Raw genomic sequence first — 16,125 nt, forward strand, 5'->3', positions numbered from 1 at the left:
AACGGCTTGCTGGGCAGCTAGATAAGAGATGCAAGCACGCATAGAGAGTTGTAAAATCCCGCACTGACCTTTCATGAGCTGCTATATAACATCCTGCCCGCAAATTGGATTTTGCACTCTGGACACTTTACTCTGCAATAAAAACTTTCGAGGGAAAAAGACATTGATCCATTTGGTGATTAAAATTGAGCTCCCTCCCTCACTGCAGGAAACCAACCAGCCAAAATATTCAGACAGGCCAAGCCATTTTATGAAGTAAAATATCTCAATTTTAGTGTTTTTGTTTCAGCTGTAGTCATACTCATTGATTTATACAAAACAAGCCGATGAAACACAGTCATCCTTCTGACTGCGGGGTGCATAATACTACTGGTCTCCCTCAGCTGCAGCTGCTGCATTCAGATTGGAAGGCCTAATGAAAGCCCGAAAGATACTGAAACATAATACATGTGTTTTTCCTCAAACACCATGAATTAGGCCATTCTGCCAAGAAGAAAAGATAGACTGGACTGTGATGAGTGGCATGCAGGGAGCCATTTGGTAAAATGTGCCAGATTAGTTTTGTTTAATAGGATTATGTACACGTTGGTATTTGTGCGTTCTCTGTGATTACGACTCAGCATTGTGTTATTAAAATGTGCGCCTCAAATGAAACAATGAAAATGAAACCTCTCTGGAGTTAAGAAGAGAAAAAAATCAAATAAAGCACCTATCTCTTCAAACAAATCAGAAAAATTCAACTGCAGAATAAAATGTTTTCTGCACTTTCATTTTTTTTTCTTGGAGGTTTGAATGCACAGATTGTAAGTTGATTTGCACAAAACATCTGCCCCATGAATATAATGTGATTTCATATAGAGCTCTGATCATTATATGGTGTAAATGAGTTATATAACCTCCATAATGTTGTGCAGAACTGGAGTGTATGGTAGTCAGACTGCAGGCCCACACCCCCTTGTGGTCACAGTTGTATGACTAATAAATATTTTTTTAGCAACACACTGATCAAAATGTTCAAAAACTATATTCTACAAAATGTGACTTATCCATTTTATCAGGTTTTTTTTAAAAGACGTTTTGTGGCTCTTTCCTGGGCTCAAATCTGTCGTTGTTTTTAGATGGTTTACTATCTTACACAATTTTTGTTGGAAAAAAAAAACCTTTATCTCAGAAGGCTTTTGGATCAAGACAACATAAAACATCATTAAACCTGATTTTTTTTAAAAATAAATTCAAAGGAGAGTCCCTCTTGAAGGATTGACTGACACTTCACTGCACAGACATAATTAAGTCAAACTTTTAACCTGAAGCTGTTTTACTTTCTCTATTTTCAGTCAATAATAACAAATAACAGTCACTGTTGGTCATAGACTTTATTCACCATGTGCATGTTTTTATAACATACGCATTTCCACATAATATAGCTACATTGCATATAACATCAAATATTTTTTTTTTACATTTAATTCAAGATTCCACCGTGATTTAACATTATGCAGTTTCTTATTTTTGATTAACAAAAAACCTCAGCTGTTTGATTCTTGCACTTACATTGAAGATAATCCGGCAGGCATTGACTGACAATCAGTTCCACTCAAAAGAATAGAATTTCCTCTTTTTACAATAGTTATTCAATACAATTTGAAAACAGTCAAACAAGCTTTAACAAAGAAAATAAAGTACATTCACAGTCAAATATATCTACCATAAATAATGTAAACATTTCAAATGAAAAGATCTGTCATTTTTTTTTAAACGTAAAAAAACCCCACAAAACTTCTTTGCACTTCAGTCGCAGCTCATCCTGTCACTCTCAGGAGTTGCCATGGTGATTGGTATGTCTTAATATGGCCTCTGAGTGACATCATTTTTCAAAGGTAACCATCCGTGGTGGTTTTTGATGGCTCATTTTCATAATTTACACACTCGGTGCAATGGTTACACAAGGCTGCTCATTCTGCTTCTCTTGGCAGTCGGCTGCACCGCGATAAAACTCACACTGAGTCATTGCAAAATTAAAAAAAGAAGCCCTGAATCACAAATGCATAAATTCTACAGCCCCAGATAGTCCTCATAGAAAAATATGAAGCATAAACAAATGGCTGAAATAAAGTATAAAAACATAAAATTTAAAGATAGGAGATCCACAATATATCACAAAGCACAAGTAGCAGCAGGGGAAAAGGCGACGATCTGCATCACTCTGAGCTCTGTACAACACATCTATTTTGGTTTGACCGGTTACAGAACAACATTCATACATTTATGCACCATTGAGCACAAGGGGTCACTGTGGCTACACAAACAGACTGATAATCACAGGCAGCATGGAGAATGAGCAGGGGGACCAAGACTCCTTTTCACTTTTGGCTATTGGGTCTTCTCTAAAAAAGCATGTTATTGCCATACGACGTCCACTTTCAAATGAAAAGCACTCCTTCTGGAAGACTTTTTTAGTGCCTGGAAACAGAATTGTTTCAGATTTTTAGAATAGCGAAGATGTCAATGCAAAGGAAGGGTGACGGGGAGTGTCAAATCAGCTGCAGAGGGGCATCCTACAGGTGATATACCTTTGCTTTTACATTTACATTATATCGTTTATTGTTTGGACTCTTGCTTACGTTGAACCTGTTGACAACCAGGAGGCACACGTATGAAAGCAGCATCTGCCTCTGTGCTGAATTATATAGTGCAATAAAGTGCAAAAACATAATGCACTCACAAACTGTTGAACCCTAAACCAGCCAGACAAGAAACCACAAACTGATTGTACATCCACTTAGTCTCAGGCTGGTTTACAGTCGCAAGTGTGTTCATTACATTGCTTTCAAATAAAGGGAATATTAAATGAAACTGTCTGTAAATAATCCATTTGTTCCAAAAAATGTTCCTCAACCAAACCCACCTACGCTGTACAATACTGCACCACACCTGTTACTGACACAGCAGCACTAAAGCTCTGTTTACACCTGGTATTAACATGCGTCCTGGGTGATGGGATCACCTCGAGCATTAACACACATTCATTTCATAGAAAGCGTGTTTACATAACACGAGACTTTTTCCTCCACAGGTCTGTGGTTTATCAGTAAAATAAAGACTCTACTCTTCGACTGGAGTCTCTGTTAACGGTTAAAGTATCCAACAAAAACATGTGGATGCTTCACTCACACATCCTCAAACATCTGGAGCCTTACTTTACAGCATTGTTACGAGCTGCAATGATCGGCTTGTGGGTCACATCTCCAGCTCATGTCATTCCAAGCATTGGGAGATGTAGTTTATGCATTCAAATGGGATGTTAATTGAAAAAGGAGAGGCGTTTGCGTCGGGACAGGAGGACACTTTCATTTTTTTCCATCCTGGACAATCTCGTCCAGGCACCATCTCACCCTCATCCCCCTTACCCTAGGATCGTGAAGTATTGAAAATCAAATTCATTGTAAATGACTGGCTCAACACAAAACACAACATTTCCTGTTGCTTCATGAAGAGCACATTTTGATGCATACACTAGGTCATCATTTGCTTAAAATGGCATGAAGGTAATCAAGCCAACAGGTCTAAAACAGACAAGGATGAAAGAGGAGTGGTCTGTTCCCGAACATAATCTTTGCTATACCTCCCAGACATACTCTAAATGTGGCTTGAGTGATCAGATGCAATCAGTATTGGGTGCGTCCACACTTGTATTAATGGCTCTCCACTGCTGATAGATTCAAGAAGTCTGCATGTTAGTGCCAGCTGTACACAGCCTCTGTGATGCTGCCTTGTCAAGAAACAGAGAAATAACCCTGAAAATACAGACTTACATCAGTCAGTGTCTCTCTATTCAAGTATTATTCTGCAATATACTCTGTTTGCAAAAGCTTATGAAACAATAAAAAACACTCACCTCATCATAATGCATGCTTTTCCTTCATCATTGGTTAACAACAACAACAACAACAACAACCATAAAACTATAATGGAAGACCCTCACCAACATACAAGTGTCACAATCAACTGGACATCCCTGAGACAGCTCCATTTGATCTGACGCTCTTGTCTGTGTAAGGCATGCTTTCATGGTGAAGAGCTTTCCAGCTTTTTGTTCTTGTGCGACAAAATTAAAATCAGAGAAAGTGGCAGCAACAACATCCTCACAACACCTAATAGCTTACTGCAAGAACTAATTCAACTACGTGTGACGACACAGTTACAAGCGCCAATGTCAGGGGTTGGAGAACGCAACCATTGCCTCCTGTTGACATGCAGCGAAGACATCACCATGAGCGGTCAACAGCTTGAACAGATCTAGCATTAGCTTAAGAAACAGACATCCTATGTGCGCGGCTGTAATGAGTTAGGGACTGTATATAAATTATTAGGGGGCTTAGGGACAGAAGGGGGGGAGGGGAATATATCTTTACATGTTTCTGTAGGGAGAGGAGTCAAATGTTTGTTTATATTTGTGAGTTTAATTTGGATAAAAAAGTTACATCAAAGATGATTTTTTTTTTACAGGTGTAATCGAGGGCTATTTTGCCATGTATAGAGGATTTGGGGTTGGGGGAAATAATGAAGTCCATAACCACTTTGCATGTTCAATTTTGTGGCTATAAAACAGTTCATATGCAGCTATTAATTCAAATACAGTGGGGTTTTTTTTAAAGCCTCCCATTTAAAAATTTATTTTTCATGACGTAAAGTTTCAGAACTAGCTATCCAGAATAATTTCCATACAGTCCCTTACTTCATTTGGTTGGTCAGCAAACCAACTTAAACTCAAACGTAAGGGTTACAATGACTTAACGGCACCAGCAAACAAGTTGTGTGTTTTCTTGGGTCTTATCTCTGTACGAGTGTTTGTGTGCTCTTTTAGGCTATATACAGGCTTTTGTGTTGTGTGTAGCATGACACAAGTAAATGTCTTACTTTAGCTTGAAGCGACGCAAGGAATGTTTCAGACATTAGTGGTTAAATTTACTGTGTAGTCTACTTTTTGCTTACTTTAAAAGATTGAAACATTTTAGGCAGTGGGTGTCAAGTGTGTACATTTTCATATTAGGGTCGGAGTTTTGTTGGTCCTTGTTGGGGGGAGGGGGGTCTAGCCTTCGGTTTTCCTGTCCATCTTTCTGTCAGAAGGAGGAGGGGTGGGTGAGGGGGGCTTTTACCATCTCAGTCTGAGAAGAGACTGGCAAAAGATTTGCGTAGGTTGCGTATGGTTTCAGCCTTCACCTCATCCTGGCTAAGGCTGGCTCGTGGCGCCGGGGTTTCTGGAATGTTGAAGGTATTGGTAAGAGACTGGGATTTGCTATAAAGAGAGGAAAATGGCAATAGAGGAGAGGAAGAGGCTATTAAAGTCATGCAGCAAACCAATGGAGTGAAAAAGACTGAAGCAAGGCAGGAGAGAGAGAAAGAGAGAGAGAAACCTCAGAAGAATAAAATAATATGAAAGCGCATTCATCAATCGTTCTCAATGGTCATTCACTATTACCTCATCATTTCAAGGTAGCCTCAAAATTATGTAAAAAGTGAATGATGTTTTAGGATGTAAACACATGGAGGTTTTTTTTTTACAGACAAGTGTTTTTTGTGTTTTCTGAAAGTTTTGGAAACTTCTGTGCTAGTGCTTTAAACCTGCATTCTTTCTTACGGCCAGCAGGGGGGTTTATGTTGGCGCATAAGAGGCAGATTGTATAGAAGTCTATGAGAGATGAAGTCTTCAGCTGACTAAATTTACCACCTGAGAAAACATCTGTGTTACAAGTTTAGTCTCACCAGTTCATCTGTCTCACTTAGAGCTTATTAAACAGTAGAGCACAGTCTTCCTTAGGGTGTGGCAACCCTGTAGAGACAAGTCACAAATTGTAAAACAAGATAGATGCCCTGCTATTCATATCCTTCCCCAGCTCCCATCCCTATTCCATATATGGTAATAGGGTAACTCATCTGATCAAATGAAGGAATAAAAAAATACTGTAGATTTTTATAAATGGTATACTTTAGTATGCCAGATATAGTTGTTAAATACTAAAAAAAGTTCCACTTGTGTAAATCTGAAAACAGTTAAGATCGGTTAATGTAACATTTTATGAAAAATAAGAACGTTTATCATTTTTGTATTCTTGTCAAAACTTGAGCAAAAATGGTGTTTCAGTTTCTAATACTCCTCCCTTTGTAGCACAATAACAGAAGAAATTAGATTTCAATTAACTGTTTTTTAAACAACTTAAAAGTTGAAAAGATACAGAGCAATAAGCGTTAATAATGAGTTCTTAAATGTTTCTGCTGATGCTTTCTAGACAGAGGAGACTAATGCAAAGATAATGTTTTGAGATCTTGTTCATCAGTGTCCTAGAAAGTGATAGCGACAGATGTGTTTCATTCATTACGGTCATCAACAACCACAGGCCAGCCTTCGCTTGTTGATGTTTTTATTTATGAATCAGCATCTCAAATGTTTTGTGAAACTGCTGCTGAAGGACTGAAAAATGTAAGAACCAATAAATCATGCACATTCAGGTGGATAATTTGTCAACAAAGAGCATGAATAGATTCCATTGTGTCATGCACATATCAAGGCAAAAAGAAAGAGGGGATCTTCTGTTCAGGTCAGCTGCGTTCTGCCCTTCATAAAAACATGAAAGGAAACAGATCCCACATCATTTATCATGTACAGATACTTACTTCAGTTGTGGCGAGTTGTCCTGACTTGGCTTCTGTGGGGGCTGAGGCTTTTGCTGCAGGGGGGGTCGTCCACCTGGGCCCCCTTGGCCTTGAGCAGCGGGTCGCGGTTGCTGGGTGGTGGCTGAGCCAGGACGGCCTTGCTGGCCAGGAGCCCTTTGTTGTTGTTGCCCACCCTGGGACTGCTGCCTGGGGGGCTGGGCAGGCCTCTGTTTCTGCTGTACAGGGACGGACTGTTGCCTCTGAGTTTGAGGTGAACCTCCTTGGCTTCGCTGAGGAGAGCCCTGACCAGAAGAAGCTCTCTGGCCTTGAGTAGCTCCCTGACCTGTGGGCCGTGGCTGGCCTGCAGTGCCCTGGTTTGCTTTAGCACTGGGATCAACAGCAGGACTAGCAGCAGGCTGCTGCTGGGCCTGTACAGGAGGTTGGCCCTGAGGCTGAGGTCGCTGCTGGGATGGGGGACTCTGCTGAGGGCCACCTACAGAAGACCCTTAAAATCAGCAACCAAATACATATACTCAGAATTGGAAGAAAAATAGCAAAAAATGTAATTATTATTCCTAAACAAACAAAAAAATCCATCAAAGTTGTAGATTTTTGTAAACAAGGTAAGTCCTCACCCTGAGGCGAGGGGCGCTGTTGAGCCTGTGGTACTCTTGACTGTGAGACCGGCTGAGGAGACAACGCTTTCTACAGAACATATAGCAAGGTAAAGGACAGAAATTAAGTTTTAGTTTAAAAAAAAACAAAGTAAAAAATAGTAAAGGTAATGTTAAAACAATGTATGCAGAGAAAAAAGTGATTCTTGTTGCTGTAATAAATATCTTAATTATATCACACAATATTTCTAGCCATTTGCACTAAGACTCATTAGATCACTCTCATATTATTCTAGAGGGCCCCAGAGGTCAATAACTCTTCATATATTTGGCTAAATTACTAAATATGACGTAAATGTCCACCTCTAAGCTAATGACACTGTCTGACATCAAAGTTTGAAACTAATGGGTTAGGTAACTCTGATCCCTTAGGAGCGTAAGCTTCATCAATGCATCTGTATGATACCAGCTATTGGTCTGGTCACATTTAAGCCTCTATAACTAGAGTTCTCTTGATTTTGTTGGCTTGGACATCACAGAGACTGGGTGCTAGAGAGGTGGGGGTGTAGGGTTTATTTCCATCCTTTGAATCAACAATATTAAAAAGCTGAATTTATAATTTTTGTAGAATTTCTAGGTATTTGCTTTGCCCTTCAAAAAAAAAATTATAGAAAAATAACCTCGGCCACACAGCATCAATTTTACATTATAGGAACTGCAAAAGCAAAGGTCTATTTTATTTCTGAAGCCTAGCATAGATAGACATGGAATACACATGTACAGTATGTGTTTCAATATGTATTAAGTCATTGAATTATTTATAAAGGTACTGTGTGTATCCATATGCATTTATGTTAATAATTGATCTAGTACTCTGTTGCTCTTTTAGCATAAAGCATGCTCTTACTAGTATGTTCACATGTACTATTTTAATTTAAAAAAATGTTTTAAAACACTTTTGTGTAACTGAGCGACCAAAAGCAAAAAACAAAAAGAAAAGCAGCATGCACGGAAATTCTGTGGTTAGAGCACCTGTGCTGGCTGTGCTGCTGAGGCACGCACTGTTGAAGGGCTTGAAGTGGGAGGAACACTCAGGCTCATCTTTGACACCACCAGCTCTGCAATCTGAACCCGATCCTCATCCTGCTGGTCCCCAATCAGTGGCATTGAACAGTCATCTACCTAAAAAAAGACAAGTTGATAGATGTGATTCAGCATGCTTTCAGTCACATACAGACTATCCCCTTGATATGATTGTCTTGCCTTCTAGTACCTCTATAATGTAGTCCTTGCCATCTTTACCATGCAGAGCCTCCACAGCACAGATATCCAACCCTCCAAAGATGTCAGCACAAGAGTCCACCCACATTCTGTACCTGTAATGTGTTAAACAGAGCTATAATAGAGCACTGAGTCATTTTAGGGTTAGCATCCTCATCTCGTCTGCATTAATGTGCTCTTACTTGTCTGACATGGCCACCTGCTCAAGCATGGATGAGCCAGTGTTGGTTTTCCAGTTTCCAGAAATTGATGTTCTCCTGTTTCAAATTGTATTGTCATGTTAAGCCATTTCAATCTGTTTCACGTTTAAAAGTCTGAAACTTAATGCATTGAATCCCTAATTTCACTTACATGTATGCTTTGTAATTGTCCCCTATCTTCTGGATGCGGACATCATACTTAGCGTCAATGAAGGGCTCAGATGTGGCATAAGTCTTGGTCAGTGCTACAACACTGGCAATATCTTGAAAATCATATTGATTGTCCACTTTAACCTGAGATAAGAAAAGGTCAAAATATATATATGCTGATTTTCGCGTTTCCACAATGATAGTGTTCACGTTGAAATAGGTGAAATCCTACCTTTCCCATTCCTGAGTGAGCGTGGCCCATCTTTACCACAACAGGGAACCGAGGGCAGGTTATCTGAAACAAGGAGCATTATCACATATTCAGATTTATCACTTCAAACACTAATGTCCATCCATTCCAAGCCAATAGGAGTGATTCATATTGATGTCTTGAAAGCAAGCCCAGTACTGTCAAGACTACTGTATGTGTGGAGTCATCTGCTCTGCTGCAACACTGATTTAACACACACACACACACACACACACACACACACACAATAATCTGCATCCACCCAGACCAAAAAAAAGGACACTCCTAAGACAAACATCTGGGCCTCAGCTGCTGCATGAGATAGAGTATTGACATGGAAGTGAATGACCTTCTTAAAATGTGTCCTGTGCAGAGAGATAGCCTGTCTGTGTTTGTGTGTGTGTGTGTGTGTGTGTGTGTGTGTGTGTGTGTGTGTGTCTCTTTAAGGGTTGTTAGCATGGAGTCATACCTATCAGCACAAGTGGATAAGGGGGAGGAGAAAGAAAGGAGGAGAGCAGATGGCAGAGAACTCACCATTTCCTTGTGGTTTGGATAGTAAACCTGTTCAATCAGTGGGAACTCCTCTGGGCCAAGTTGCTTGAAGACTCTGGACATCTGAGCGAACTAGAATAAACAAAAATGTTAAGGATGGAGAATTTTATCCAATCTATATATAGATCCCCCTTCAACAGGCACTCCTCCGAAAATATCGGCAAATTTCAGACAAGCCTGACCCTGACATTTTCCCAAGTTGCCCTTGCACATATGTCCCTCACAGCAGGAGATTTTTGCTGTCTGACGGGGAGAGGGGGCGAAGGTCTCGGGAGGGGAAGACATGACGTAAAAGAAGACACTGCGAAAGTCACAGTGTAATGTTTACAACATATTCAAGAAGGCTGTTGGGATGCAACGATTAGAGTTTTGATTGGAACAATTATCTTGATTATTATGCATTAATTAATTTCACTACATGACCAATGTATGAATCATTTAAATGTCCTTTAGTAATGTGAATGCGTTATTCATTGTGTCCTTTTGAAAAATAATTTTGAATTTTGAATAATGAATCTTATCTGATAATCCTGTCTCTCTTTGTTTTTTGTTTGTCTGAAGTTTTGATGAAAAATTACAAACCCACAGTAGAGTGCTGCAAGTTTACAAGCTCCTGATGTTTTGTCACTGTTCCGAAACTTGTTCCCTCTACACAGATTGGAGAAGGGAAAAGGGTCACTGATTGAAGCCCTTTAGAGGACAAATTTGTGTCCCATAGACTCCATACTGCCTTATTGATGATTGCTGATGTTGCACTGAAAGCCAACGTTCACTGCTACGAATGATTGGAAGTTACACGTTTATCTTTAGTTCTCTACTAACTCGATGTTTGGTCAAGTAAAGTGCCACTAACTATGTATATATGACAGTTATTATGTATAATCTGTACTTGGGCGTGTAGTGCTAAGAGATGATCTTGCAGATGCTACATCAAGTTTGATATGTTTGACACTTACACTGCAACTTTTTCTAGCAGGTTTTGCAAACAGCGAATCTGTCTTCTGGAATAACTCTCTGCTCATTCTGAGTGTACCAGAAATTCACCCCAAGACAGTCAACTTCACTTGTTTCTTCGGTGGATACAAACCTTTCCTGCTTGGTCCCACCGTCTAAGTAAATCTAAAATAGTGTAGCCCCCATGTCTCAATGAGCATGACACATGAAACTGCTGCAACATACAAGCCCCTTTGTTTCTATTCTATGCAGGTAGATCCAAAAGTACCAATAGGCCCTTTTTTGACAGTGAGAACACCTGTTGCAGAGCTTTTACAATTGAAAAACCTTAAGGATTGTTTTTTTTTTTAAATTTTTGAGCTTTTTATGCCTTTGTAAGAGTAACAGTACAATGGATAGAGTCATAATCAGTGAGAGAGAGAGTGGGTCAGATTCAAACCTGGGCTGCCCTATTTGAGGACTGTAGCCTCTGTACATGAGGCGTGCAAATTAACCATTAGGCCACCAGCGCCCCATAGCCATGAGGGTTTTAAAGCATGGTTAATAGTGGAACAACATAACTGCTGCTGCGCGTAATTGAAATGTATTCACAGTTTAAACAAATGAGTTGGAAAAATGTGCTGGTAAGTAAAAAAGAGTAAGAGGCAGCTTCGTTATGTGCACAAACATTCCACTGGTTTTGCATATAACATCATCATCCCCACCCGCTCGCTTGCAGGGAATTGCCCTCAGTTTCCTGGCTTACTTCCATGTGGAAATTTGAGTTGCAGCATGGCAGGAAAAAGTCCTGATAAAGTCGGGATGCAAACTTCAGGCATTTGCGTTCCCACATGCACCCCACCTCAACAATTTCAGGATATTTTCAGGAGTGCGGTGCTTGTGTGAAAGAGGCTTGAGTACGTTTTTGTTCGTACAAAACAATGAATTACTGAAATAATCCTTACCACCCATGGTTTGTCACAGAAGTTGTAGACAGAGTGTAAAGAGTTAACACTTGGCAGTCCTGCATACTGCAGGCCGATAACCATGTTCCGGTGGTCTCCGTTCTTGTCCATGCTAAATGCATGCTGTCGGATCAGCACAAAGTCTGGCTTAAAGGACCTGGGACAGAGGACATTAGCAAAATATTAAACTGCATTCAAGACAAACAGAGCAGTGGCCTGGAACGTGCTTGTAATTTCTGCTATAGTGGAATTTCAACACTGAGGATTTTTAGAGTCTTTACGAGAAATACTTTGCAGTGTACATACTTGTTGACCTTGTGTCCATTCCTAAACGCATCAATGTTCACATTGTAGGTTCCTGTTGCATTGGCCACCAGGTTGATTTCAGAGAATTCAGCCTAGAGGGAAAACATTCACTTCAATCTCTCATAAAGAATACCTTGTAAAACATGATATGGAGGAGAACATTTAATAATTATATTTTTCATTCTATTCCAGCCAGGTTGAACAGGGTACAGTACACTCAAGTGTGTTCTTCTTTTTAAGGAGCCACAGGGGAAATAATGGAAACGCAATCACAATGTGAAGTAGAGGGACATAAATAGGTGGGAAGGAAAATGCCTCAGGCAGAGAAAGAGATTTTTTTTAAATCTTCAGACTCTCCTGTTTGGTGGATTGAGGACTAATTGTGAGTGACAAAAAGTAGATCACTAAATATTCTAATCAGGCTACATGTTATGATGCAAAAACTTAACCGAAAACATGAATTGGTAAGTTGCTATAGGATTCACAGAAAACCTTTTTATTATCAAGGCTTAGAATTAAACGTTGCTTAATTAGAATGGCTTTATGGATACATCTGCCACACAAAATATTGATGAAAGACAATGAATCAGCAATCCCCTCCTCTGTCTAACTGGATCCCTGGGGAATTTAGCTTTCAAAGGGGTCTCTGTTTTAACACAGTAACAGCCATTGACCTGAATGAGTCATCTGTTATTTAGTGAAAAAGCATAAATCCGTTTTAGACGGTGTCATGTAGTGGATCAGTGCTCTTTAAATACACATAATAGTAAGAGTGACAGAATGACTCAACTTGTGCCTTACAAATTTATTTTGGCTTGGTTAAAAACCAAAATAGGATTAGAGTGAACACATTTAAAACAGACCCGGCAGTATTTTCTCGACACACATAGATGAGAGACTGTGCTATTCATTGGCTAAATGTCTTTTTAAATAATGATGTAATATCCCCCCCCAACTGAGGTTAACAGCCTGGGCCAGTTTTTTTTTTTAACTAGTCCAGTCTCTGCTCTTTATTTCACATGTTCTCTGTCATCCTGTTGGGGGGGAAATAAAAACGTACCTGTTCCACTTTGATGTCAAAATCACCGTGGACCTTTCTTCCCTTGAAGACCTTTACCCTGCATGTGAAACGAGGATTTCAATCAATGTTGTTTGAATCCAGACAATCAGCTGAACAGTTCTCTTAAAATAGACAGCTCATTTGCTCAACACTAAAAAACTGTATTAAAAAAATCAAACCAAAACATCAGCTGACATCAATGGAGCATAGTGTCACTTAAAACTGATAAAGTGTGGTTTACAGTATAATTGCTGCAATGGCACAATGCATCATAAACACAAGGAAGACAAGAAGTAAGCAGCCATTATACCTACCTGGAACAAAAGGAAATGTGAATTTGACCTAACAATGGTTCTTGCATTTAAAATGCACCTATACACATCCAATGGCTGTTATTACTGTAGAGAGGGGGAGAACCACTTTGGGTCAGTAATGTTGGACTGGAGGGTTCTGTTGTCTTGGTGCATAGATCCATTGTGTTTATGATCCCCTACGGTAAAGCTCTAATAAGCAAGCAGGATTATTTGCACTGATGGAGAGGCTGGGTTAAACGTGGTGCATGCATGTTTCCTGTGCACTGTCCTTACATGCACTCTGTGTGAAAACACCTGCATCATCATGGTGGCAACAGCCCACCCAGTGCGCTGGTATCATCTTGGGCATTTAACAGGCAGAATGGAAAAATACTTGGGCTCATGCAACAGCCGATCGTCTAATGAAAATGGCTTCTCTGCCTGCAATCTGTTGCGCTTTTTCCATGGCACAATTTCCCATAAGCATGTTTCTGATCTGAACAAGACGCCAGCAGGCTGCTACACGTGATATACCTCACTGAGTGAATCATATGACCTTCTCGATGTTAGGCCACTGCAGCCCACAGTCTGGCACACATTTCAGTCTAGACGATGCACGGAGCTGGCACTGCGCACTGCTCTTACCAGTCGGTCTGCTGGTCATCGATAACCAAGAGGACCTTTGCGCTGCTGGAGACCCCTGCGCGGTCCGCTGCCTCGGATAAGGTCGCGGCAGCTGCAGCCGTGGTCTGTTTGACAGCGTTGGAGATGGAGGAGAAGAAGCTGGAGCCGGAGCCGGAGCCGGAGCCGGAGCCGGAGCCGGAGCCGGAGCCTGAGCCCGAGCCTGAGCCCGAGCCTGAGCCTGCACCTGCACCTGCACCTGCACCTCCTACAGGCGGCTGCTGGCTGGTGGACTGGCGCCTCTCCGTCGGCCCAGGCGACACTGCGGGGCTCTGCTGCGGCGGGTCGGGGCGTTGAAGATCCGTCATGTAGCCATTGGGCAGGTTGGACATGAAATTACTGTCCGAGAGTCGTCGACGCAGGTAGTTCATGATGGAGACTTAATAAAATGACGGAGAGGGGTGTCCAAATATCCTCCAAGAGGATGCAGATTACAACGTGGTATTCAGTGAGAAAAAGGGATGACTAGGCTACTTTTCCATGGGCAGAGGCGGGATCAATGTTACCTAAAGAGAGACAACTTCGTGTTATCATCAATAATGTGCACATTTTTTAATCGGATAAACAGTAGTGGGGAATCGTGACTGATTAGCCAGAGGAACAAGATATGGTAACATTAAAGCCAAAAAAATCACACGCCCCTGATAAAAGCTTAAAAATAAGAGTTCTCGCGTCAAAATCAAGTCAAATGGTTTTTACATTCATATCGAATTGAAATCAGATTTTTTGTGAATAAACTCACCTATCAAAACAACCACCAATCAGTATAGTAAATGTCATAGCAACCTACCTTGGAGTGTATCCTCAACTGATCCGCCCCACAGCTGAAGTGATGATGCCTATTAGCCTATTATTACTCTATCTCACAGGAAAGACTTGACTCTCGTGTCCTCGCACGCGGGCATTGGGCTTAAACCTGTGAAATCAAAGCTACAGTCCACCCTGCATCACCGCCGTTCATCTGTCCTTCCCCTGAAAGCCCCAGTTTTCTTCTTTTTTTTTTCCTGTCTGCCCTGCGTCACTCCCAGTCATCCTGAGGGAGAGGAGCCTGCGAGGTTGGACCAGTGTCAAGACAGACAGGGTGAGGAAGAGGACTTCTGGATAGTGCTTTCAAAATAAGAGGTTACGTTTATAAGGATATTGATTTTTTTTTTTTTTTTCATTCATAAGATTTCAAGCTCAAGATGAATTTATAAGAAGACATAGGCTACTATCTTGACGTGTGTGCTAATAAAAAAAAGGTAGGCTAAACATAATTATAATCACTCAGGTTTTTTTAAACACTCAGTTTGCCAATAAAGGAAGAAGGATAAATCATTAAGCCTATTAGTCACTCTGATATATGAATACTTGGGCTAATCTATAATAATTTCATTTGACATGTTTTTTTTTTTTGTATTTGTGGGATAGGAATCCTACTTTCTGTGGCCCGAGTAGTATAATCCACTCGCTTTCAAATAATACATTACACAAGTTGTTAGTCGGAATGTAAACAATGCAGCCACTGAAGGGAAATATTGACCGGAAGTCATTTTGCTGTGGCCCAGCTACACCTGAAGCGTTGTTCTTCTCTGGTCTCCCTCTACCTATATTCAATTTAGTTGATCTACTAGTCTATGATATGATAGTTCCACCTTCTTTGTAGTGAGAAACGAGTTCATACTTAAGTTTTAGTTGAGTTCTGTCTTTGTTTTTCTGTTGTGTTATGGCTGCACAAAAGCAGGAATTGTCAGTAGGGTAGGATGTTTTTTCGTCGTTGGCCCTAAAACAAAAGCCTTGAAAGAGGCGACAAACTTCAATATTTGAAGTTCGTTTCAGCTTTGAACTTCCGGTGTTGTCCGCCCTGTGTGTGTCTCACTTGACGCAGCTGTGTGTGGGATGTTTTGCTGCTGATGAGAGCAGGGTGACAGGGGCGTCGCTCACTGTCAGACATGAGCCTGCAGTTGACTCCACGGGGGGCAGGTTGTTGATGTGATATTGCATCCTGGTGAGTTCAATAAACCTGCAGTGGCACCCACACTGTTTGACTTTAGCTGACACGGGGTGTGACATTTGATTTTCTAGCAGAGTCAATACAGGTTTGTCAGTAATACGACATCTGTTGGTGATACGAAGGGCCAATGATTAAAACAGAGCCCTGGGGAGTCTGACAGTCCCAGACCCCCACTGCAGTCTGTGGTGACGACCGA

At 40.8% G+C, this 16,125-nt stretch overlaps 1 protein-coding gene across 5 annotated transcripts; it reads right to left on the minus strand.

Moving 5' to 3' along the window:
* Positions 1 to 1,354: 1,354 nt before the first annotated feature.
* syn1 (synapsin I) lies at positions 1,355 to 15,021 on the minus strand. 5 transcript variants are annotated; one of them, XM_061037704.1, is made up of 15 exons: positions 14,727 to 15,018; positions 14,136 to 14,442; positions 13,901 to 14,087; positions 12,963 to 13,020; positions 11,903 to 11,994; positions 11,597 to 11,753; positions 9,681 to 9,770; positions 9,129 to 9,191; positions 8,898 to 9,040; positions 8,729 to 8,803; positions 8,539 to 8,641; positions 8,298 to 8,447; positions 7,287 to 7,356; positions 6,673 to 7,156; positions 1,355 to 5,296 (listed from the first exon to the last, which is right to left on the minus strand). In XM_061037704.1, exons 2-15 carry the CDS (start codon positions 14,305 to 14,307, stop codon positions 5,161 to 5,163), a joined length of 1,980 nt encoding a protein of 659 aa, XP_060893687.1. In that variant the 5' UTR covers positions 14,308 to 14,442; positions 14,727 to 15,018; the 3' UTR covers positions 1,355 to 5,160. The 5 variants fall into 5 exon arrangements, with proteins under 5 accessions (XP_060893687.1, XP_060893686.1, XP_060893685.1 ...); XM_061037703.1 differs by having other exon boundaries at positions 14,124 to 14,442; positions 14,727 to 15,017; XM_061037702.1 differs by having other exon boundaries at positions 6,673 to 7,144; positions 13,901 to 14,442; positions 14,727 to 15,021.
* Positions 15,022 to 16,125: the final 1,104 nt, after the last annotated feature.

This window comes from Labrus mixtus, chromosome 5 (genome assembly GCF_963584025.1).
Source record: "Labrus mixtus chromosome 5, fLabMix1.1, whole genome shotgun sequence".
Lineage (NCBI taxonomy): Eukaryota > Metazoa > Chordata > Actinopteri > Labriformes > Labridae > Labrus > Labrus mixtus.